The sequence below is a fragment of the Conger conger genome, chromosome 19 (genome assembly GCF_963514075.1).
Source record: "Conger conger chromosome 19, fConCon1.1, whole genome shotgun sequence".
NCBI classification, from domain to species: domain Eukaryota; kingdom Metazoa; phylum Chordata; class Actinopteri; order Anguilliformes; family Congridae; genus Conger; species Conger conger.
In genome coordinates this window covers 8,355,565-8,380,646 of record NC_083778.1, presented here as the reverse complement: position 1 = coordinate 8,380,646, position 25,082 = coordinate 8,355,565, and the positions used below count along the sequence as shown (strand labels likewise).

Here is a 25,082-nt window from a genome sequence, read left to right as displayed (position 1 = left end):
ACCGCCAACCTTGCGTGTCCCAGTCCTTTACCTTAACCACTACACTACAGGCCGCCCCAAATATGAGCGTATCGCGGCACTCCGGAGCGGCCGTATAAGAGTGGAGACTCGCCTCGTAAAGCGCACAGAAGGTCATACGCTGAGGCGGAAAGGACACGGCGGTAACCGGCCTGGTTTACGAGCCTGGGACACCGCGTAAACCTCAGCGAGGTGAGGAGGAGAGGCGAGGCCTTTGGGACCCGAGGCTTATGACCAGTCGCCCGGTCCTGAGGTCACCTTTCCAGCGTTTTAGTCATGCAGAAGAAGACACTAGAAGTTGTTAGGGAAAAATGCCCTTTTTAACATTTCACAGGTGAGCGTCGTCTGATGAAACCGATCCCAGTAAAAACAACGAAAGCTATACTTGAGTTTAACTTTCGTATTTATTTGCAAAGAAATGACAGAAAGTGAGAAAGCTTACCGGCTTTCTGATTTGAATCGGACATAGTCAGACTCTTATACACACTTCTCCAGAAGGGGGGCTTTACCAAAACAAAAAGACATGAAGCTGGCCGCTAACAGTTATCAGTATTTTGTCTTCTGAATACCCCTTGTTGACTTTGCTGTAAGACCAGAATGTGCTAGCTGAGAAGCAGAGACATTAAGGTCTCAAAGGCTTTCTGTCTGCTGGGAGGGAGACAGAGAAAGACTCCTAGTAAGCACTTAATTCAGAAAGTGGTCTAATAGTAATAAGGATTATCACCAAAAGGTTATTTGTAATCATGTGATTGTCTTTGTTAACACACATTGTCAATTAAGAAAATTACCCTGACAAAGTGCTGGTGTGGGGCGAATCGAGATCGCTTCCCCCTCATCAAAACCGCAGCGTCTCGCCGGTCCCCTGCAGCGCAGCCCCGTGTGATCACAGGCCCACAGCAATGTTTACCCCGCAAGGAAGGAAAACACTCTTATCAGAGTCCCCCCCCCCCTGTCTTATCCTCCGTATGCTAATCCTCGGTATCCGTCTTCTCCCCCATTAATTCATTCACACCACAGGTGCTTTGACCCCCCCCCCCCCCCCCCGCTTGAGCCAATGAATTTAACGGTAACTGTAAGCCCGTTCCAAAGGACGGGGGGGGGGGGGCAATTAGCTGCGACGATGAGCCGGAAGAGGCACGCGCGTGTAGGTTTCTTTTATGCGGCACGTGGGTTTAGCTTCGTTTCCACGCGCCGTACTCGGGGGTGTTGGGCTCGTTCAGCGAGGACGCCTCGAGCGCAGCTAGTTTCGGGCACGAGGGGGGTTTCCCTCTCCAGGGCGACGGAGCTGGGTGGGGTTTATGGTCTGTTTGCCACTCCAGGAAGGCGGGAAGGAAGCGTATGAGGGCCAGCTGAAGATGGAGGAGGTTAGCAGTTAGCGCTAGCAGTTAGCGCTAAAGGCCTTCTGAAGGGTTGAGTAGGTAACAGTTAGCGCTAAAGGCCTGCTGAAGGTGGAGGAGGCTAACAATTAGCACTAGCAGTTAGCACTAAAGGCCTTCTGAAGATGGAGGAGCTAGCAGTTAGCGCTAAAGGCCTGCTGATGTCATTCGCAATCATGGTCAGACCAGGCAGCCAATCACAGGTGTGACAAGCAAAGGATCAGTTTCTCTCCCAGAGAAGGCCCAAACAAATGGATCGAGCACCTTAAACTGACCAGCACAACTTAGATATTGGGCCTTCCAGTAAAGCTGTAGTGAGGCACAGCACCCTGAACAGAGGCATAGACAGCAGGAATGGAGGGGTGGAATATAAACAGAGTGATAGAGAGAATGGAGGGGTGGGATATAAACAGAGTGATAGAGAGAATAGAGGGGTGGAATATAAACAGAGTGATAGAGAGAATAGAGGGGTGGAATATAAACAGAGTGATAGAGAGAATGGAGGGGTGGGATATAAACAGAGTGATAGAGAGAATGGAGGGGTGGGATATAAACAGAGTGATAGAGAGAATAGAGGGGTGGAATATAAACAGAGTGATAGAGCGAATGGAGGGGTGGGATATAAACAGAGTGATAGAGAGAACAGAGGGGTGGAATATAAACAGAGTGATAGAGAGAATAGAGGGGGAGAATATAAACAGAGTGATGGAGAGAATAGAGGGGTGGAATATAAACAGAGTGAGCGGCTCTTCTCAGTCGTAAGAGGCGACCCCACCGCGCCGTAATGTCATCAGCTTTGAAATGTCATCTCAATTTCACGCTCCGACGTTCTCGCAGATGAAACGAATCCGTTTGTTCTGGCTGCCACTGTCTACATAATAATTGGATCATCCGCATGTATACTCAGTTTAATTTCACAGCAATAATGGAGGGGGGGGGGGGTTTCCACTGATCATCCACATCAGTTTTCTGACCCGTTTCACCTCTGTCACATTTATAGACCACTGCGATTGACTAGCCTATATCAGAGGGGAGGTCGCTGCAACAGTCGGAGTCACTGAGATCACATTTGGTCTGAAAAACAGCTGGACCTCTTGACCTTGTCTTGTTGGAATAGTGTTCCATCCCTCCAGTAAGTTCCAGAGACTCTACATAATGTACTGAAGCTTGCAGTGGCCCAACAGCTTACCGAGACACTTTATGTTGGCTTTTCCATGAATTTGTCACCCGTCTTTACAATATATAATTTCTTTAAAATGGGATTTCCAGTGCTTGGACACATGTGAATACACCTGTATGAAATGTTCAGTGTCACATGCAGTGCCTGACACATTGAGATGGAACTTTGTTTCTCTGATTTTTTCCACCGACGTGTGGAAACCGAAGACACCGGAGATACTCGGCAGGCGGTAAGAGCAGTCGTCTGGCAGTTGATCCCCCGCCCGGGCTGTGTCGAAGTGTCTCTGAGCGAGACGCCTAACCCCCAAATGCTCCTGACGAGCTGGTCGGGGGGCCTCGCATGGCAGCCAATCGCCGTCGGTGTGGGAGTGTATGTATGAATGGGTGAACGAGAAGCATCAATTGTACAGCGCTTTGGATAAAGGTGCTATATAAATTCCAACCATTTACCATTTACCATTTTACTCCCCTGAGTCCTCAGGTCTGACACTGGGGATTGACAGGCTCTCCCCATCTCCCAACCAGGCCGTCCGTGCATTGTTGAAAGCCTCCCTCTTTTTTTGCCTTGATATTTCAGGAATGCAAAGATAATTACAGACAGGCCCTTGGGTTGCTGGGTGGCTCGCAAAGTGAAGGTGTCGTACTGGTATCACTATTTTAAAAAAAAGTTAATTTGAGTATGCAGAATACGCTTTTATAAACAAAAATAATCTGCAGCTGCTGAGTTCAGGATGTGAAAGTACGAGAGTTTCCACTTGTACTTCCTGTCTGTGTGAGTAAACAAATTCTGTCAACTGTCAACAGTTTCTGAAACTGTCAGCCTGCGTCAAATATAACCTGAGCAATATAGGGATTTTAAGCAATACATGAATAAAATTAATACAGAAATGCTACATATTACATATTTATATACTGCACGCTTGTATGTATTTAGTTGCGGCCACATGATTGGCTGATTAAATATGTATTTAATCAGCGATATACATTAACAAGGTTGGTTTCAGAGGAAGCGCCGTGTGAATTCTCTCCATGCTGTAATAGATGGTGCTTAAGGACTTTGATCCTTTCCTCATCAACTTGGATTGTATATTTGTCCTTTTTAAGAATTCTGAGGACCTGCTAATCCCCTTCCTCTGTCCCATGTCCCCTGTACTCTCGAAAAGTGCAAACCCCACCTTCTGCTCCTCTTGGTTGGCTTAATAGCGCCAGGCAAGATCAGTCACACACAGAAAAGTATTTGAATCCAAGACAATTAGGTATTTGACCCCGGTCTGCCTCCTACACCCATCTGCACGGCCTTCAACTCTACAGGCCTTTGTCACTAGGATGTTGTGAAAAAGTTACCCCCCCCCCCCCCGCCACTCTTAAACACAGGCCCAGATGTCAGTCACATCTTCACATCTTTAGGGTGAAGTGAAATAATAAAACAATAAAAACGGAGCAAAACCCAGGAGCGCTTGACGTAACCCCAGACAACATTTATTAGCACAGACTTTATTAGCACCCGCTGACAGTGCAGCTAGCAGGGTTGAGACCGACGCGCTTGATTGAGCTGAACGGCAGAAAAAACGCAGTTCTAAAATCACTCAGATGTGTATAAACACTGGAGCCGGAGCAGCGGGAGACGTGTTCTGCCTGCCGCGGGGCCTCCTCGGGCGGAACGGGAGTTTTATTTTGTGTGCGTCTGAGCTCTGCTAATGTACGAGCCCGGGAATGAACGCGACTAATAAACTCCAGAATGTTTCTCCCTGCGGAGATTTCGCCCGTTTTCGAGCGCATCCGACATCGCTCATTATAATTCAACCTGTGCTTATCGTTTTCCGAACGTGCAGTTGTGGAAGCCGCCGTTTTCTCTCAAATCGGCTGGTATGAGACGATAGCCGACCGTTTGTCCGCGTTAGAACTCGGGGAGGCGGGCGGGGAGGGCGAAACGGCAGGGAATCGGATACGCGCGCAGCGTAACGTTTACGCGGGCGTTGGATTTTAAGCGCGAATAAACAGACGTTCGCCTGCCGCGGAGGGAACGACGATGGCGTTGTGAGACGGGTGGCGGTAACTCCGTGCGCGTAGGACGTTCCGGTATTCACCTCGCCCCAAAGTGACTGCAAACGGAAGGGAGTGGTTACACGAACGTATTTTCGTATTTCATCTCTGGCTCAGCTCCGTCCTTGGCGTTCTCATAAACGAGAGCAACGACCGCGCCCGGTTTCGTTCCGGTTCATTTGAGACGGCTGCGCGTCAGAGTCCCGCTATCAGATGCCACGGAGGGCCGAGATTACGCATGTTTCCATTCCAACCAGTCTCTAACCCCAGAAAGAGCTGTCTGGCAGCCGGAGGGTTGCCGGTTCGATCCGACCCAGGGTGTGTTGAAGTGTCCCTGAGCAAGACACCTAACCCCCGAATTCTCCTGACGAGCTTGTTGATGCCTTGCGTGGCAGCCAATCGCCGTTGGTGTGTGAATGTTAGTGTGTGGATGAATTGGTGAATGAGGAGCATCAATTGTACAGCGCTTTGGATAAAGGCTGGCCATTTACCATTTGAACCAGGGGTGTCAAACTGAATTCCCAGAGGGCCGCAGTGTCTGTGGGTTTTTGTGGTTTCCTTTCAATCAGGTGCCAATTAAGGCCTTGAGAACAAGGCGTGTGGACACTTTAACCAATCAATGACTTGAATGAACCACGGGTTCCCAGAACACCCCAAAAACCAGCAGACACTGCAGCCCTCCAGGACTGGAGTTTGACACTTGTGACTTATGGTTATGCATACGGTGATGTTTTTATGGGGCAAGGCCCCATTGCTCCAGGGGAGGATTGTCTCCTGCTTAGTCTAATGAACTGTACGTCGCTCTGGATGAGAGCGTCTGCCAAAATGCCGTTAATGTAATGTAATGTAACGGATAGTGGAGTAAAAGATATGCTTGGCAGGAGGTGGAGTTGTGTCGGCTGAACAGCCAGGAGAAGCTGGGCCTGACGCTGTGCTACAGGACGGACGAGGAGGACGACGCCGGCATCTACGTCAGCGAGGTGAGAGCCTCCGTCATCTAACCCTCATTCACGCCTCTAACCCTCTCACTCCCCACGCCTCTAACCCTCTCACTCCCCACACCTCTAACCTCTCACTCCCCACGCCTCTAACCCTCTCACTCCCCACGCCTCTAACCCTCTCACTCCCCACGCCTCTAACCCTCTCACTCCCCACGCCTCTAACCCTCTCACTCCCCACACCTCTAACCCTCTCACTCCCCACACCTCTAACCCTCATTCACTCCACACGCCTCTAACCCTCATTCACTCCACACGCCTCTAAAAAGTGGTCTAATAGTAATAAGGATGAAAAATAAACGGTTATTTTGAATCACTTGATTGTCTTTGTTAACACACATTGTCAATGTAAGAATCAAGGAAGCATACATTTAGAAAATTACCCTTACACGTCACTTTCCTGATTTATGTGAGGTGAGAGGGGTGGATAAAGGGAAATGGAGATTTGCTTCATTAAAAATGCATGCATGCGGATCATATTTCTGCTGGGTGTAAACATTTTTGTTTTGTCTCTAGCGGCAAAAAAAAAAAAAACCGGCAGGTTTTTCTTCATTTTGATTTATTTGTTGTATCTGTCTTTAGACAATGTTCCATTCTTTTTGATCATGTCTGGACGGGTTTCAAAATAAGAGCGTGAGAAAGAAGCTCAAATAGGTGAAGTAGGAATTCCTTATTTCCTCTGAGGTGGTACCAGGAGTAAGGCTTCTCTTCATTTAGCTGTAAGCTGAAGAGAACACAGCTAGAGCAGGGCTGCCCAACCCTGTTCCTGGAGATCTACTGTCTTGTGCAAGACACCCAATTGCTCATTGTGTGTGCGTGCGTGCGTGCGTGCGTGCGTGCGTGCGTGCGTGCGTGCGTGCATGCGTGTGTGTGGTATTAATTGTAAAGATAAATGTATTAATGTAATCTGTTCACCATTTTCCATTTGCTGCACTTAATATCATTGGGCCTCTTCTTGGCGATTCAGCATTATTGTATTCCTCAGAGTTGCTGATGTTCTTCACTTGAATAATTGAAATTATAAATGATAAATTATCATACTTCTGTACATCACTCTGGATATTAAATGATTGTAATGTAGTACATACAAAAAAAATCAGCAAGTAAGTGTCTGCACTCTTTCAGACGAGGAGCCGGTGTTTGTTGTGTAAGGGCAATCTTAATTGATTCTTAATTGACAATGTGTGTTCACAAAGACAATCACATGATTAAAAATAACCTTTTCGAGTTAATCCTTATTACTATTAGACCACTTTCTGAATTAAGTGTCTTTCTCTGTCTCTCTCCCAGCAGACAGAAAGCCTTTGACCTTAATGTCTCTGCTTCTCAGCTAGCATATTCTGGTCTTACAGCAAGGTCAACAAGGGGTATTCAGAAGACAAAATACTGATAAGTGTTTGTGGCCAGCTTCATGTGTTTTTGTTTTGGTAAAGCCCCCCCCCCCTTCTGGTAAACTGTGTATAAGCGTCTTCCTGTGTCTTATTCAAACCAGAAAGCCGGTAAGCTTATTAACACTTATTTCTTTGAAAATGAATACGAAAGTTAAACTCAAGTATAACGATCGTTGTTTTTACTGGGATCTGTTTCATCAGACAATGCTCACCTGTGAAATGTTAAAAATAACATTTTTCCCTAACAGCCGGCAAACTTCTCTCTCTAAGGTCACTGTATTCGCCGGGTTAGCGAAACAAGCAGAATTTTCCTTTGTCCCTTCCTTTGATTCCACTCCGTCCGCCATTTCGTGTCCGATCGGACCCACCAGCAAGGGCTGCTCTGAAACGCAAACCGGTTTTCCCGCCGCATTCCGTTTCATAACCGGAACATTTAGGGGTCGGAGAGGAGTGCAGGAGTGCTCCCCCCACCCACCCCGCACCCCCCACATCCTGACCTCGAGCCTCGTGTCCCGCGCCGGGCGAAGCCGTGTGCTGACCGTTGTGTGTTGTTCATCTTCACCGCACCGGCAGGTGGGGCCGAACAGCATCGCAGCCAGGGACGGGCGCGTCAGGGAGGGAGATCGAATCTTACAGGTACGGTAGCTTCAAGTACTCTTCAAGGGTTCTGATTTTCTGTATGTTTACACGAGGACTCGGAACTGTACTGTCCTCTCGGGTCCTCTTCGCACTTGTTCTTGTGTTTGATCTGCACTTTGTTGTACGTCGCTCTGGATAAGAGCGTCTGCTAAATGCACTTATGATGACTATATGTTTAGAACAGCATTTCATGTGTTTTTTCCGAGTTATGGATGTGATGCTTATTAACCTTGTGGAAGAGCCTATGCACTTGTAAGTCGCTTTGGATTAAAAGCATCTGCCAAATGACTAAAATGTAAACGTAATGTAAAATGGGATGAAGGCGAGAAACAGAGACGTCCCACCTCTGGCCCAGCCTGTAGAGCCCTGTCCACATGCTCATTGCCCTACACACGACCGCCCGTAAGCTTGGATAGGCGCAGTATACGTCATATTTGGTACATTATGGCATTATCGCTTGGGGCAGCGGTGGTGACATCAACGTGTCAACCAAGTAAAATGTTCAGCGTTAAACAAACTCTCACTGAGTACATACGATCCCCAATCGGATGTGTACGGTACTTAATCTGCTAGAGTCGGATGAGCGTAGGTTGGAAAAACCTGTGGTTTCGGGTACATTGACCTCTCTGAGCTGGACCGTGAGCAGAAAAAGGGAAGGAACGCTCTTGTCTTTGTGATGTTTTTGTTTTTTAAAGATTAACGGCCAGGACGTCCGGAACAGGGAGGAGGCGGTGACGGCGCTGTGCATCGAGGATTTCCGGAACATTCTGCTCCTGGTGGCCAGGCCTGAGATACAGGTGAGGGGAGAGTGACGGCCTTCATATGAGGGCCGGGGACAGTACTGTGCAAATAAAAAGTCATAAAAAGTCATAAAAAGTCATGTCGGCGGCCTGTAGCATAGTGGTTAAGGTAAATGACTGGGACACGCAAGGTCAGAGATTCAATCCCCGGTGTAGCCACAATAAAATCCGCACAGCCGTTGGACCCTTGAGCGAGGCCCTTAACCCTGCATTGTTCCAGGGGAGGACTGTCTCCTGCTTAGACTAATCAACTGTACGTCGCTCTGGATAAGAGTGTCGGCCAAATGCTGTTAATGTAATGTAATGTAATGTAATGTAATAATCAAGTAAAGTGAGGCTTCTTTCAAAAATAATTGAATAAAAAGTTGTGGCACTCTGGTAATGAACAAGACTCGGAGACATAAATGATTGCTTTTGTGTGGACTTTATTCCTGAGGATAGCCTACATCTGCACAAAAGCGATCATATCTGCCTCATAAACTTCTTTATTACCTTTGAAGAGTCATTGGACGTTTTCATCAGTAAATGAGAAAGCAAAATCACAGATGAGTGGAAGGTCCAAACAGACAAAATGACCTCATCTGCCAAGGCTGTTTTTCCTCACCAAAGTTTACAGGAATATATCTTTTCTTCGCCCCTTTCAGAAGCAATACACTCACCTCTGTTCTTGTATATCCCAAGCGCCCCGAGTTGTACCCTTGGTGCGCTCTTGCCTCATTATGTCAAAGCGGGCATCCCCCTCCCCCAGTCTTGTAACCTTTGACCTGTGCCCTCTAACCTCTGACCTCCTGGCCCTCAGCTGGAGGACGGCTGGTTGGATGAGGAGCACCACCGGCTCCTGGAGGACCTGAAGATGGAGATGCTGGAGGAGCGGGGGACGGAGGAGGTCAGGCACACGAGCAGCAGGGAGGAGCAGGTGGGGAGAGCCGAAAAGGAGGCACGCTCCGAATTGGAGAAAATGGAGGGAAATGCTTGCCTGCGGATTATATTTCTGCTGGCTGTAAACATTTTTGTTTTGTCTCTTGCGCCAAGAGGTACCATAAACCACTCTCAACCTTATAGCTTTTCTACCAGTGAAAATGACTGCCGTACTTTTGTTTTGGGCTCCTAAATTAATGCCCTTTGGTGTCTAACATTTGTTTTGTTTATAGATCATCATATTTATAGATCGTCATACGGCTGTTGATAGCATTGCGAGATTCAAAGAGAAAGATTTGTATGAGATGTTGGAAACTAGATGTCACGCTCTCGGTAGCTTTTAGAAGTTAATGCATTGGAATTGTTTGTGTTGTTGTAAATTACAAATGATTGAGATTTATTTGTTTATCTATCTTTTGACAATGTTCTATTCTTTTTGATCATGGCTGGAAGGGTTGAAAAAAATGAGCATGAGAAAGAAGCTCAGATATGTGAAGTAGGAATGCAGATTTTGAGGAATTACCAGCCATAAAATGTCTTTCAAAAAGTCCTGACATTAGTTCCTTATTTCCTCTGAGGTGGTAGCAGGAAAGGCTTGTCTCTTCATTTAGCTGGAAACTGGAGAGAGCATAGCTAGAGCAGGGCTGCCCAACCCTGTTCCTGGAGATCTACTGTCCTGTAGGTCTTCACTCCAACCCTAACAAAGCACACCTCATTCATCAGCTAGAACGGGGCTGCCCAACCCTGTTCCTGGAGATCTACTGTCCAGTAGGTTTACACTCCAACCCTCACAAAGCACACCTCATTCAACAGCTAGAACAGGGCTGCCCAACCCTTTTCCTGGGGACTACTGTCTCGTGCAAGACACCCAACCCCGAATTGCTCCCAATGAGCTGGTTGGTGCCTTGCATGGCAACCTTTCACCAGTGTGTGTGCGTGTGTAAGTGTGCGTGCGTGTGTGTGTGCATGTGTGCCTGTGTGTGAGAGTGTGTGTTGGTGCGCATGTGAGCCAAGGGGATCTGAGCTCTCCAGTTTGACCTCAGCACTCCTCTGTGATGCATGGGGTATGATGTGTCCTGCTTTGGGGAAATGATCTCATTCTGTTGAATAAAGGTAAAGGTCATAAAATAATTCCTGGAAACAGAATGAGGCAGTTGGGGTAGATAACAAACGGTCAATTCCACCCTCATATGAGGAAATCTTTTTGACACAGCAAGTAGGCAGGGCGTGGGAACAGTGCCAGGTCATCCAGAACTGTCGAGCAGGGATCAGCGACTCCCGGTCCTCCAGGGCCGAGGACTGCTGGTTTTCCACCCTCCCTTTACCTGGGGCGGTCAGGTGTGAAGCCAGTCTGGGCCAATCCGTAGCACTGATTACCCGGGAGGAAAGAAAAACAGAGCTGGATTTGGATTGGAGGGCCGGAGTTGGTCCCTGCAGGCGAGGCAGAGAGACGTTCAGAGTGAGCCCAGGCATCTCAGACCGCACTCCTACCCTTCAGTTCCAACTTTAAACGGCAGTTTCCTGCTGTACAAATAAACTGTAATCGCTCTCGATGAGACACGGATAATGAGCCGATTTACCCGCCCTGAGGGACGCACCGTTGATTTTGCAACGAATGGATTTTTCCATATTCGTTTAATGACTTTTAATTAGTCAGATTGTTCCTCAGCCAAACGAACGCTTTTATTTTCAGCGATGCGCTCCGGCCGATGAGCCCGATGGGAAAGAGGTTCACGTCACATCGATTGGCTGATGAGCCGGGAGCTGATGCGACCGGAGTCTGAACGTGTCGACGCCTGGCGACCGGAGCTAAGCCGGTTTGTTTGAAATTGGAAAAGTTCAGAGGCCAAGCGAAACCTTGACCTGAAAAGCATAACCCGCATTGCATTAAAATGCATTTCGGCACAAGATTAGGGAACCTGACTTGATCTGTCAAGAGGCTGGCTGGAACAAAACACTTTCACACACAAGGCAAATCCAATTTATTTTTCAATTCCTTCCCATCAGACTATTAGTCCGCGCTGCTATTGCTAATTGCAATTGGCCAGATCGGATTTGTGTGTTCTTTAAAAAAAAAAAAACAGTTTAAATGAGCAAGAGACACTTCAGTTAAATTATTTTCATAATTTAGGCCTAAATAAAGTGCCTTAAATACAAAACATTTTGGTGAAAATGTAAAGAGGAAGTTGTTCTCTTTTAGTTTGCAGTGAAGTCACGAATAGTCACACAACAGTTAAAACTGGATCATAAACGCCTTGACCACAAGTGTGCAAAATGCTATGAAGCAGCATCTTTGAAATTTATACTGAAATAATGACTTGGTCTCTGTGTGGCTGTTATGAGTGGAGTCTCCAGAAGAGCAGTTACTATTTTGGATCTGCCGATGAGAGCTTTGAAAATTTGGAAGAACATTGTTCTTCAAACATGTTTGGATTAGGATGGTGATCATCTTCAAAATAGCATGTTGGATGATGCACCTTGTCATATGACCTTGTCGGTTTGAACAGACTGCAAAGTGTAGTGGGTAATCCAATAACTATCTTGCTAATTAAAATAGATTTTTGAAGTAGAAGGAGAGGATATTATTGTTCGCTTACAAATTAATTACACACTCTTTCTTTATCACTTGATTACGCTTGGAGCTCTGCCTTTTGAAAAGAAACGTGGCGCAATTGGCATAACAAACAATTCACGGCAGTCTAATTAAAATGAGCCGTATTGACAGAGTGACTGACAGGGAAAGAGCAGGCTGGCAACAGTGAAGGGATAGAATATAATTGCCAGACGATGGGTTATCCACCAGATGCGGGGCGTTTGAAAAACACACGGGAGTAAAAATCGTTGCGGGCCACTGCTGTGTGGGGAGGTTTTTAGTCATCTATTGGTGTTAATAACCCAAGCGTTTGCCAAAACTGGGACGATGTGCTGTTTTCTGTCAGATCGGCCGTTTGGGCCACGCTTGTTGCCTGGATCTGGGTTCACATCGTAAATGTTTTGGATTCAAATTCTGCATTCGACTGAGTTTGCCTGGTGTATTGGAACAGATGAAATAATCCGCACCCAGGTCTTCCTCCTCGGCTGAAATGCACGAGGCAGGATCAACAGAGTAAATAGAATGCAAATCAAACCCAGGGAGTGTGATGAGGGCCCTCGAGGAAAGTACAGTTCCGAGTCCTCGAGTGAATATATTTGAATCTAATGCAAATGTTATATGACCCAGGTCTGGCCGGAACACATTTTTGTTTGTTTCTAGGTTTGGTTGCTGGATTGCCAAGCATCACATGTTCTGAATTCTTCTCGTTTCAGCCCAGAGGCTGTGAGGAAGAGGAGGAAGACGAAGTCACCACGGACGCAGCCACCTGTTCCTCCAACACGCCGGACCAGGCCGGAGACCCGGGCCTGTCCAGCGGGACCCCCGAACGGGAGTCCCCGTCCCCGGTCCCGACGCGGCCAACCCAGCGAGGACGGGCGTCCGGAGAGGAGAGGGGCCGAGGAGGGCGCAAGTGCTTCCGGCAGAGCCTGGAGGTGCAGAGCCTGGAGGTGCAGAGCCTGGAGGTGCAGAGCCTGGAGGTGGGCGACCTCTCGTGCAGCGGCCGGCGCAGGGCGGAGTGCAGCCTGGCGGAGCAGGAGGGCGTTCAGCGGGAGCTGCGCCTCCTGAACGAGGAGCTGCGGAGCATCGAGCGCGAGTGCCGGAGCATCATGCAGGCGCGCCGGCTCCGGGGATCGGACCGGGACAGCTCCAGCGCCTACAACACGGCCGAGAGCAGCCGGAGCACCCCGACCGGGGCCCGCCGGTCCGTCGAAAGTTCCCCCCGGGCCGCCGCCAGCGCCGCCAAACGGGGGAGCCCGTGCCGGAGGGTCGCCGGGCAGAGCCCCGCGGTCGCCAAACCCGGCAAGTCCGGGCCCGACGCCCCCCAGCCCGCCCCGTCCCCGTCCCCGACGCCTCCCCCCGGCCGGCACGCCAACATCCCGGCGCACGCGCGCCACTACCAGAGCTACATGCACCTGGTGCAGCAGCGGACGGGCGTGGAGGCGGGGCAGAGCCAGCTGAGCCTCCTGAGCGCGTGCAGGGAGGAGCGGAGGGCCCGGCCGCGGCCCGACGCCCGGAGGCCCGCCCGGGACCGGCTCCTGCGGGAGCGCGCCCTGAAGATCCGCGAGGAGCGCAGCGTCACCACCGACGAGGACGCCGCCAGCGAGCTGAAGCTGGGCCGCTACTGGAGCAAGGAGGAGCGCAAGCAGCACCTCCTGCGGGCGCGGGAGCAGCGGAGGAGGCGCGAGTTCATGATGAGGAGCCGGCTGGAGAGCCTCCGGGAGAGCGCCCAGAGCGGGGGCGAGGGGCGGAAGGAGGTGTCCATCCTGGAGCTCAGCCACCGCAAGATGATGAAGAAGCGCAACCGGAAGATTCTGGATAACTGGATGACCATCCAGGAGCTGATGAGTCACGGGGCCAGGACCCCAGAGGACCCCGACCTGCACAGCGCCTTCCTGTCCGTCACCACCGTGTGAGCCCCGCCCCGTCTCCGCGCGCGGGAAACACTTAATCGCCTCGTTCAATGCGGCACTTTTCTTATGAGAACGTGAACACAAAAGATATTTTCGCTCTTGATAACCCCAACTGGGTTTTCTAAGCGTTTGCTTTTCCAGGCATTTTATCCATGGCAGCTTTTCTTCTGGAACGGCTTGTTATTATTTTCAACAGAGATTTTTTTTCTGCAGCCTAAAGCTTGTTTTTGTAAATCTGAAATATTTAGTGACAAATGGGGAAGGTTAGGAGATAGCCTGAAGGGAAATCTGATCTGTGGTCAGCGGTGCTTCATGAATACAAGGCCTGTCCTTCAAATCAAATTCAGACAGATGAACTCGTGGGTGTTCTGCTTCAATCAGACCGTTTAGGGTCCTTGAGAATGTATGGCTCACTTTTGTGGCTTTCCACAAGGTCTCAAACTCAAATCCTGGAGGGCCGCTGTGCCCGCATGCTGCGTTTCCAAGGCCTAAGATGGCCGCTGTGTTTCCAAGGCCTAAAATGGCCGCCGATTTAAAGGAAATCAGGACTTGAGTTTGGACTCCTGCTGTCGACAAACCAGGTGGGGAAGCTCAATGTATCATTTATTCTCTTTTGTAAAAGGAGAGCGGAGGCCTGGTCTCCTTTGTTTTTTCACTTAATTCAGGCAGGTAGAAAGCAGGGAGGATAACAGAGAAGGGATCACAGCCCAGATGTTGCCATGCCAGGGGCTCGAGCCCCCTGCGTTCTGGGGTGGATTTACAGAGGGCTCAATAGTCACCCGCCCTGAGGACTGTGCCGCAGGTCTCACTGGCAACTCTGTGTTCGTAATTACAAGGTATGTCCCTCGGCTGTCGAAGCTGAAGCGGTTTCTTTTCTGAGCAGGAACCTAAGATTCAAGTCCTGGAGGTTGGCGGCTCATTCCAAACGCTTATTCTTCACCTTCTTCTTCCTTTGCTTGCGTCCTTTCCTGGCTCCTAACGAGAAGGAGCGAGATGAGGGCGGGAAGACTGGGGCGTCGAGAGAACGTGAATTGGGCAAATGGAAGGTCCTCGTTCCTTCAAACGTCTGTTTCAGACCTGGCAGATGAGGGGAGCTCCTGGCTCAATTTGGCGGGTCTTGTTTGATTTCAGGGGCCAGGCTAAGAAACAAGGAGACAATGAAGGATTAAAATAAGCGATTGGAACGAGCTCAAAGTGTCAACTGGTCTTTGAGTGAATTTCAAGTGAATCATCTGTCTTCGCTTGGATAAAGAGGTCACGCCCCTTGTTCCAAGGTCAAATCTCAAGGTACGCAAAGCTTACATCTACTTTGGCCTCCCAGGACCAGAGTGTGATATTGTAGTTAGGTGCTAGAGGGCAATTCAACAAATACATGGACTCACCATCTGGTTACTTCCCACAGATTTAGCCAAGTGGAACTTCTTTTGCCCATCTGCTATCAACTTTGATATTTACATGTAAGCCAAGCGCTGACTTGTACTTTCTGCAGCTATAAGTACAAAAGGACATTATCTCAGTTTCCAGGTGCTATCGGCCATTTCAGGCTGGGAGAATGCTTTCGATTGACACAGCTGGGACCCACGAAATTACGTCTGCATGATTTCCGTTTACATCTTATCATGGTGCTTCAGTGTCAGCGTAACGCCGAGGGAGCTTTGCGCCGTGGCTGTTGACTTGAATTTTTCGAAAGAACGGGGCACGAGAGCTACACTTCTTGCATTACTTGTTTGGGGTTTTGCTTAACAAACAGGCCTTAATTTTGAGTTTTTAATCTTGCTTTCTTTCAATTGGTGCTGTTGTAATGCCTGAACGATATCTCACATTACCGCCTGTATTTAAGCCTCACAATGGAGTACTACTGGAAATGAATGTCTTCTCTGCTGTGTGGCAGAGTTTCGCGGTTTCTTACTTTTCATACAGATCAGTTTGTTTTTCATGAGTGTGCTGTAAATAAAAAATACTGTAAATGTTTCCATGTTTCTGTTCAACATCAGCGGTCTTATTTCGGGTGATATGTGTTTGGCATTCGTGTAGGCAGATAAACGTGTTTTAATTGTGGTCATTGGAAAATAAATGAAATTATTGTTTACCTTAATCCATTTTACTATTATTACACAACGCCACAGCCTAATGATTCTTGCGTGAATATTTGAATGCTTAATGGTGTTTTTGGTCCCATTAGTTCTATTATGCAGCTGCATAATTTATTTTCTTGCGTTACAAGATGAAACCCTGGGAACTGTATCAACAAAAAATGTTGTTGTTCAAGCACACATACTTCAGTTAGAACAGGGGTGCACAACTCTGGTCCTCAAGGGCCGGTCTGCGTGCGGGTTTTTGCCATGTTTTTAATTTAGACAGCTTTATAAATCTAAATAGAACTAAAATATCATGCAAAATGAGTGATTTGCTTTACAAGTAGATGAGTTTGGCAGAATCTAGGCTTTAAAATATAATGTACAGTTTATAATTTACGTTTAATTTAATTTAAAATGATTTCAACAAATATCTTGAAATAGAATCCCACATGTGTTTTTCTAACATCTGGAAAGGTGTTTGAATATCTTTGGACCTGTGAACGGATTGCTGTCAAAACTTAAGTCTCGTGCAAAAGTACGAACAAATCAAAGGTCGTTTACGTCGTCCGCGTAAAGACGGGAATGCTCGTACCTTCACTCTTAACCTCCTCGTTTCGCAGAGGCCCTTAAAACTCCCCCTGCCTGCCAGGCGGGCGGCTCCAACCTGGTGATTAAGCTCCGCTCACAGCCCGCCCCCCCCCCCCCCGAAAGACCCGGAGAGGCGTAATTAAATCCGCGCTCCACGATATTTTTTCCAGACTCATCCGGCGGCTCGAATAGTATTCCTGACAGAAATGTCAAACCGATAACGCCGGCCGTCTCCTCAACGCCCCCCCCCCCCCCCTCCGCCCCACCCGGGCCTGGCCCGTCACAAACGTTCGCCGGTGACCTTTTGGATTCCACGAGCGACAACAGCCACTTATTCCTTTCCGTTATTCGGGGGGGGGGGAGGGGATTCATTTCATGGACGCTTGGCTCCCGTGAACACACGGAGGTGCCAATCTACCCTTTGCGGTTTTTCTCTGCACTTTGCGCTGCTATTAACTTGAAACGAGAAGAAAAACGAAGTGGTAATTTGCTGCAACGATGTTGTCGGGCTAATTCTTTCGACGCGCGTTAATGTAGCGTCAAGCTCTCTATCACTTCTTCAGATAATGGCAGACTGAATATGTGCCGGGGACATATTAAGGATCTTAAATCCGTATTCAGGTTTGTCTGTCATTTCGAGAAATACCGCCCGTATTCTTAATCGTTGCACCTAGACGAACGTCATGCAGTACGCCGGATGCAAATGTAGTGCTTATTGATTCAGCTGCCTTGTGAGTCTCTTCCCCATGCCAAGATCGTCGTGCTTGCCAAGGTTGGCGAGGAGGATCTTATCCTTGCAGACGTCTGCTCTTAATTATGCAATCAGCCCCGTTCCTTTGTGTGATCTGGCATTTCAGCAGCGTTTATTAAATAACCTGTGAGTGGCAGCTGAGGACTGTTTGTGTCCCTATGGGCCGCGTTTTACTGTGGTCTATCGTTTGAGCAAATCAGCCTGTGGCCTGTACGACTAGTTAATTGGGGCATATTAACTGGTGAAAACAAAAGCCTGCATGCGTGCGTTCTGGCCCTCTGGGATAGACGTTGACCAGGCCTGGTTTTATTCGATATGGGGTCCGCCACGGCTGCCTGTCAAACCAAAGGCCGTTGGTGATTAGTCGATGTCCTTCAAAAGATGTCTGAGGTGCTCAGACAGCACTAGAGCAGCATGTTATGAGACTGCCTTTGAAGGCAGGTGTCAAAGTCAGTAACGTGATTACGAGCAATTTAGCTGGCTAGCTCACGGAAAGCTCATGGAAGAATGTGACCATAACAAAATATCAAGCTGGCTGTGTAGTTGCACTTGTGGTTGAGCTCTTACAGTTCTGCTGGGACTGTTTTCTGCCGCTGTTCATTTAACAGAAGTGAGAAGCCCATGGTTAACCGCAAAGACTTATGGGATGTCCTACCTGTCGAAGGATGCATCAAATAATTGAAGGCACCTTTAGAAGGCTATGTTTTGCAAACTTTGGATTGGGATGGCCCTCGATGCCTTCCTGCCTTAGGATACCGCTGAAGACGGCGGCCATTTTGCGGTTTGAGACTGCAGCCTTCGCTACGGCAGTTATAAAGCCACATCCCCACCAGTACTCATTCTCTACTGTGACTTCACAGTAAAACCGCGTGCGATTGGTCGAATATGGTCAGGGAAGTTAAGCAATTGGTGGATTTGCAGGCTTGTGGGAACAGGAGCGGTTGCCTTTAATTGTAACTCAGAGTAAAGGAGCGATGTCGATCGAAGATTTACGCGGGGCAGAGGAATGCGCTGCACCAAGGGGTTGCGATTTAACAAGAAGAAACTGCTCAATTATTTATCCCGCATCCTTTTTCTGCCTCTTTTTCCTTTTAACCCTGTCAAATAAAGAACAATTAAGCAAAGCCCCGTGAATATTTTATGGTAATTAAGGAGCAGGTGACGTTTAGTTTTTTGCTGAAATGATTAAACCCCTTTTTTCTGTGCCTCGTTAAACGGGTCATTTGCCAGGTGCAATAAATTACAAAAATTCCCATTTTGCCGAAGATTTAAGATTCCCTTTATATGTTCTTTGCAGCGAAACATTATCTGTGAAAATTATTATTATATGTCCGTCCAACGAGCAATAAAACAAAGTATATTAACATTTTGATGAAGAAATGTTCTCTTAATATTTAACTTTTATTAAAGTCATAAAATGGCAATATTTTATAAGCTTCGGCTCACAACTTTCTGCAACTGAGGTGTCGTATAGAAACTCACTAATATGTGTAATATGGCAATGAAACCACCTGATTTATCACTGAAATTATTTCTTGGAAAAAAAAAATAGCACTCGAATACACACAAATATGCACGCACACACACACACACACACACACACACAACACACTCATAATAATACACACATTCACACACTCACACACACACACAATAACACACTCTAATGCATACTGTCGTGAGCCACGGACCCCTTGCCGAGCTCAGACCTCACGTTCCCACGAGCAGTACCCCACGAGGAGGTGTCTTGGGGACGAACTCAAGTACTCCGAACGTCCTGGAGCCCTGGTAAGTTCTACTGAACTTCCAGCCCAGTCTCGAAGTGAAGGGTGTGATGCAAATCTGGTATTCGATGTCCTGTATTCAATGTATTCCTCTAAAGAATCTTTATCACATATGATTATAGTAAGATATACTTTATTATAATCAATCAAAAGAATAGAGTTATACAGATTACAGTGTACATATCATCTTTTGCAGTTTGCTAATCACATGCAAGTTACATATACCCCTTTAGCTCTTTCTAATTTACCTTTCCACCTATGATGTTTAAAAATCAAGGTACACCCCTCAAATATCCATCCTCCTCTTTGGCCTTTCCCTTATCTTATGGCTCCCCCTTCATGGAGATAAAAGCTACTGAACTTCCATTAATACAATGGGTACGAACACCCCTAAAGTCTACTACTTATTTATATCGTATATAGTATCTTAATGAGAAATAAAAGACATAAAAATTAAAGGAAACTTATAATGTATTACTTCTATGTATTACTTTTCCTACTTCTACAAGTAATATAGATTATAATTACCACCCATGTCCTAAATATAGCCATCTCGTTTTCTGCGGGATTTGATCCCTCCTCCTTGCTGTTGATGAGCTCTTTGAACAGCTGCATTGGTTTGGGAATCTGGGGCAGGATCAGGACCCAGACTTTCGAAAGACGTGACTTTGCACTTCGTACTTCTCCTGCCTGTTGTCTGGGATGTGCACTGGTATGTCTTTGAACACGTCGGGGGTTTTGCAGTGCAGCCGCAGCATATGCCTCTCCTCACTGACACTGAGGTTAGGGGGGGAGGCTTCAGGTTCTTGCGTGGGTCCAGCAGGAAGGTGTTCTGTAGCGTGGAGGAACCCCGCGCCCCGTCTGTTGGCCTCCAGGTGCAGTTCATGGCTCCAAGCATGTCGTAAAAGCCCTTTAACTCTTTCACCAGCTTTTCTGTATGATGAGGGATGCGCATGAACACCGCTTCGACATCAGTCCTGCTGCCACAACTCTTGGGCTGAGTCCGCACCGCGTACATCACTCTGTTCTCCATATCCAGATCCTGGAGTGGCGCGCAGAGGGAGCGCGCCACTCCAGCTTGACTACAGCTGTCCTGCGATGCTCTCTCTTCAACAGCTCGTAGATATCTTCTGAAGCCAAATTCTAAGATCCCACTCTAAGGTCTAAAAGCTTATTCCTTATATATCTTTTTTGCATACAAAAGTGTACCTTTTTTGATAAGAAATGTCCCCAATATGTCAAGCGGGAAGACATTTATCTCTTATGTAACTTGTTTTTTAATGACCATATTCATTATTTCTGTTTTTCCAATTGTCATTTTCTCATACCTCAAAAGAAATTTCCCCAATATTTTATTTCATGTGCCCCTCCGGTTTGGGAATTTCCACCATCTTAATATACAAGTGGAAAAACAGTAGCTCTTATGTAATTTTTAATGGACCTATTCATCACTGGTGTCTGTTTCAATTTCATAGTCTCTCCTTGACTTCCTCCAAACTTTGATCTCATGCAAGCCAGAAGTTAAAGCCTGCCACCATCTCAACACCCTCTTCAGGTGCCCCTTTTTGTGGCGCCTCATTTAACTCCTCTATAGTCAGTCCTTTGAATCTATCCGATAAATTATTTGTGTTATAATCAGGAAGGCCCTTGAAGCCTCTTAATCTTCTTTCGGTATTGACATCCTTTCCATTTTCCTTATCTCTTTTACATTTTTCAATCTCCTCCTGCTCTTTGATCTCCCAATTATCTTCATTGTCTTTCTCATCCTGTTGCTTTAACCAGGCCTCGTGCTCCTCCCCTGTAGGAGCAAGCCCACACGTGTCAACCAAGTATGTTATCACATCTATCATCTCCCTGAATGCAAAACTCCTTGGGTCAACAATTTCCCGTTCAGCGTGTTCAGCATCTTCCATGGTCACGCTAGAACACATTCTACGCATGGCCTCAGTCAGGCCTTTAGCCTTGCTCTCTAAAACCCTGAATCTAAGTCCTCTGACTTCAGACTCCTCAGTATCCATATACGGTTGTACATTTATCTTGTACCATATACTTCTCCTCTTACGGGAGCTTTTACTCCTACCCCATTGGCGTGTGCGAGGGGTTAACAATGCATTCCTGCCTAACCCATCTTCTGTCAATCTCTCATCAGGAGGGCCTAGGGCCGGGTCCTCGACAATACACACACACTCTCTTGCGCACACACACACACACACACACACACACACACTGTCATGCATACACACATACACGCTCTCTCTTACACACACACACACACACACACACTTGTACTTGGCTCCTTGGTATCATTTCCATTTGATTGGTCTCAAAGCTCATGAGGCCTGATTCAGGGGCCCAAACTACGAGCTGCTTATTCATGTGCGGTTGTGGGGTCTATCTCAGTGTGGGGATTATTTGCCTCAACAAAAAAATAGCAATACGCTTTTTTGCAAGACAGAAATATGACAAAATATGGACATTACATACAACTTATCACAGAACAGCATTGCTGGAAAGGGAGACAGTCAAACCAACATGGCAAACCCTTTCACATATTTTAGCGCCTGCAAATCCGATTTAACCCTGGTGAGGTCACAAATATGCGATTAGAATGTTCTCAGCTGAACGTTCCAAATGCTGATGTCACAATCACTACCGGTGATTGACAGCGCCGGAGTTCTCAGACACTGATGGGACTGGTTTCCAGAGGGTTTAGCGTGGCGGCTTTGGCGCCCCAGGGCGGGAGATGCGTGGCACGATGGCGGTTTTCCGTAGCGCTCGACAGCGGCGGTAAGCCAACGGCGACCCGTGGCCTTGCCTTTCCCACTTCAGCACAGTCACGCAGGGATCCGTGAATTTATGCTAAATTATGCGCGGCGAGCGTTCTGCCGCGGAGCGAACGACTGCCATCATTAAGCGTCATTAAGACGCGTCTCGCTAATCACCGCCGAGCCCTCCCCGGGTTCGAACGCGTTCTTCTTGACGAAAGAGCCGACATCCCGGGGCCCCGCAACCCTTTCCAGAGAGGCTTGGGAACCGCTAGCTTCTGTTTTCATCTGAAAACCAGCGACCGGTAAAGACCGAGGAAACTAGCTGAGTGCGCAATCGACCGGTTTAATCGAGCGCCGAGTAACCATGGCAGCCACGGACCTCGGCAACAGAACGCAACGCCGTCTGACCGTCGATGTCAACAAGCCCTCATCGTTTCCCCCCCTCATTAGAAGCGCTGCACTGGCCCTCTGCTGCTGGGGCCACTGACAGAACAGAACAGTCAGATGGAGATGTGATTGTGACTGTGATTGTACCGCTACAATCACAGTGCTTTACCGCCAGCTCTGCCGTCAACATATTCCCACGCTTTACTGAGCCCAGGGGGCATACTGGAAGCTACGAAAAGCTCTCAAGAAGTGCAAACCCCGCCTTCCGGTCGTCTCCATTGGCTCAAATGCTCCGGGCAAGATCGATCGAGCGCAGAAAAGTATTTAAATCCAAAACGTGGTGATACGTTTGACCCAGGTCTGTTATGACCGATTGTCGGACAAGAGTCACGCAACGGGAGTTCCGGACGCCCGTCGGAGTTCCCTGTCACTGGAGCGCCTTTCCAGAAGATTACGTAGGAACAGGCCGGCGGATGGCACGGGCTCTTGTGGGGCACTTGTTCTCGCGTCTCACGCCCTGTGCGAGATGGAGAAGGTCCGAGCGCAGGCAATGGAATGAAACGGACGTTTAGTTCGTTTGCTTAGCATGCGCCATTGGAGCTTTCACTTTTAATTGCTAAATGACTATTAAGATGAATTAAATTTCGACGTGTTTAGTGTTTGTTGAATTCCGGCTGTCACCGCTAAATATGCCCCTTGACAGATCTCGGTATTAATAAGGTAAATGGTTGCCAAAACCATTATTTCCCCATTAACTGATCATGAAAAAATGATTCATTAAAGCGAACGCAGAGTATTATTTAGGCTTGATTAATGCCATGTTGAGTCATCACAACATCACCCCCCCCCCCACACACACACACACACACACACACACACACACACACCTCCTTCCGCGTCCCCCCCCCGGCCACACACAGCAGTGCCGGTTAGGAATGACATCGCACGACGTCTGTCCGAAGTCGTCCCCCGGTCCCGCGTCCCAGTAAAAACAGTTACCTCAGATATTCATGGACACACTCTGTGCCCCGTGACTCCGCGGCGGAAGCAGCAGCGCAGATGAAGTCCAGGTCACCCAGGTCATCCAGGTCATCCAGGTCATCCAGGTCACCCAGGTCATCCAGGTCATACAGGTCATCCAGGTCATCCAGGTCACCCAGGTCATCCAGGTCATACAGGTCATCCAGGTCATCCAGGTCATCCAGGTCATACAGGTCATCCAGGTCATCCAGGTCATCGGGTCCCTGCTGCGGCAGAGACCCGGTATGGACATGCTGTAGTCTGTTGAAATAGAGATGGGAGTAAAACGGGCAGCTTGCCGCTGTGATGGGCCCATGTGATGAAGACGCACCTCTTCAAGCAGCACCTCTCCCCGTCCCTCCCCACCTCCCTGTGAACCCTAATTGTTGTCTTTCTGTGATTAACTTTCTTTCCATGTCGCACGCTCTGATTGGCTCGTGACTTCTGGGACGCAGGGGTGTGAGGGTAGCTAGCTGCTCTGTCTGTGGGGGAGATTGATGACACCCCCCCCCCCCCCCTCCTGTTTTTACAGACCACTGCAGTCCATTTGAGATGGCAGGCTATGAGAGAGATCCGTTCCAACAAAATGCACACAAATATCACATCGCATATCATATCACTTCCCTCTTGACTGGCCTCCCAGCGTCCGCCATCAGACCCCTCCAACTTATCCAGAATGCAGCAGCTCGTCTGGTCTTCAACCTTCCCAAATACTCACACGTCACCCCCCTGCTTACTTCCCTCCACTGGCTGCCTGTCATGGCTCGCATCAAATTCAAAACATTGGTGCTTGCCTTCCAAGCAGTTAAGGGGTCTTCCCCAGCTTACCTACAAAAAATCATCAGACCCTACGCCCCTGCCAGACCTCTTCGTTCAGCCTCCACCGGCCGCTTGGCACCTCCCCCTCTCCGAACCTCCACATCACGCTCACGACTACTGTCTGTTCTGGCTCCAGAGTGGTGGAACGAACTCCCCGTTGAGGTCAGAACTGTAGAATCTCTTCCCACCTTCAAGCACAAACTGAAGACGCACCTCTTCAAGCAGCACCTCTCCCCGTCCCTCCCTACCTCCCTGTGAACCTTAATTGTTGTCTTTCTGTGATTAACTTTTTTGTGTATCAGTATTTTTAGTTTGGCTAGGTAAGCAGTGTTTGGCTAGTTAAGGGGTTTGTTCACACTTTTGTTTGTTTGTTTGTTTGTTTGTTTGTTTGTTTGTTTGTTTAAAGAAAAATAGGCCCTGGTCCTTATCTTTGTTGTACAGGTAGCAGTTGAAATTGTACTTCCCTCTAGGGTCTTTCAGAGCACTTATCCCTGGTAATGGGTATGCACTTTGTTGTATATCGCTCTGGATAAGAGCGTCTGCCAAATGCCATTAATGTAATGTAATGTAATGTAGTAGAAAACCAGCCTAATCATATTTACTGCAGTGCTTTGTATTGACTCCCCTGAAAAGTGAAAAGACAACTTAGAGACATCTACAATGACAGATTAGTTGTGTTCGTACATTTATAATGTACGCACACAAATAAGGGTTACCTATGAGACATGTAATGTTACATATGGCATATATTTTACATTTTACATTTGCAGTAGACAAAAAAGATAATGGTTCCTGCCAATCCCAGCTTTTGGCTTAACCTGAGATATGGCCAATGTTTGTCTGTTTCTCGCACACTTTGCATGAGCCACACACACACATACACACACACACTCCCCTCCAATTCACACACACACACACACACACACACACACACGCACACACTCACACACTTTGCATGAGCCACACACACACATACACACACACACACACACACACACACTCCCCTCCACTCTACACACATA

General features: G+C 47.9%; 1 protein-coding gene across 1 annotated transcript in view; it reads left to right on the top strand.

Moving 5' to 3' along the window:
- LOC133119321 (PDZ domain-containing RING finger protein 4-like) overlaps window positions 1-15,960 on the top strand; it is a 71,736-nt gene extending 55,776 nt beyond the window's left edge. The window contains exons 5-9 of the mRNA XM_061229858.1: window positions 5,498-5,596; window positions 7,579-7,641; window positions 8,340-8,441; window positions 9,244-9,360; window positions 12,669-15,960. Coding sequence (XP_061085842.1) covers window positions 5,498-5,596; window positions 7,579-7,641; window positions 8,340-8,441; window positions 9,244-9,360; window positions 12,669-13,868 — 1,581 coding nt within the window. The 3' untranslated portion in view covers window positions 13,869-15,960. The remainder of the gene's footprint in view (window positions 1-5,497; window positions 5,597-7,578; window positions 7,642-8,339; window positions 8,442-9,243; window positions 9,361-12,668) is intronic.
- The last annotated feature ends 9,122 nt before the right edge of the window (window positions 15,961-25,082 follow it).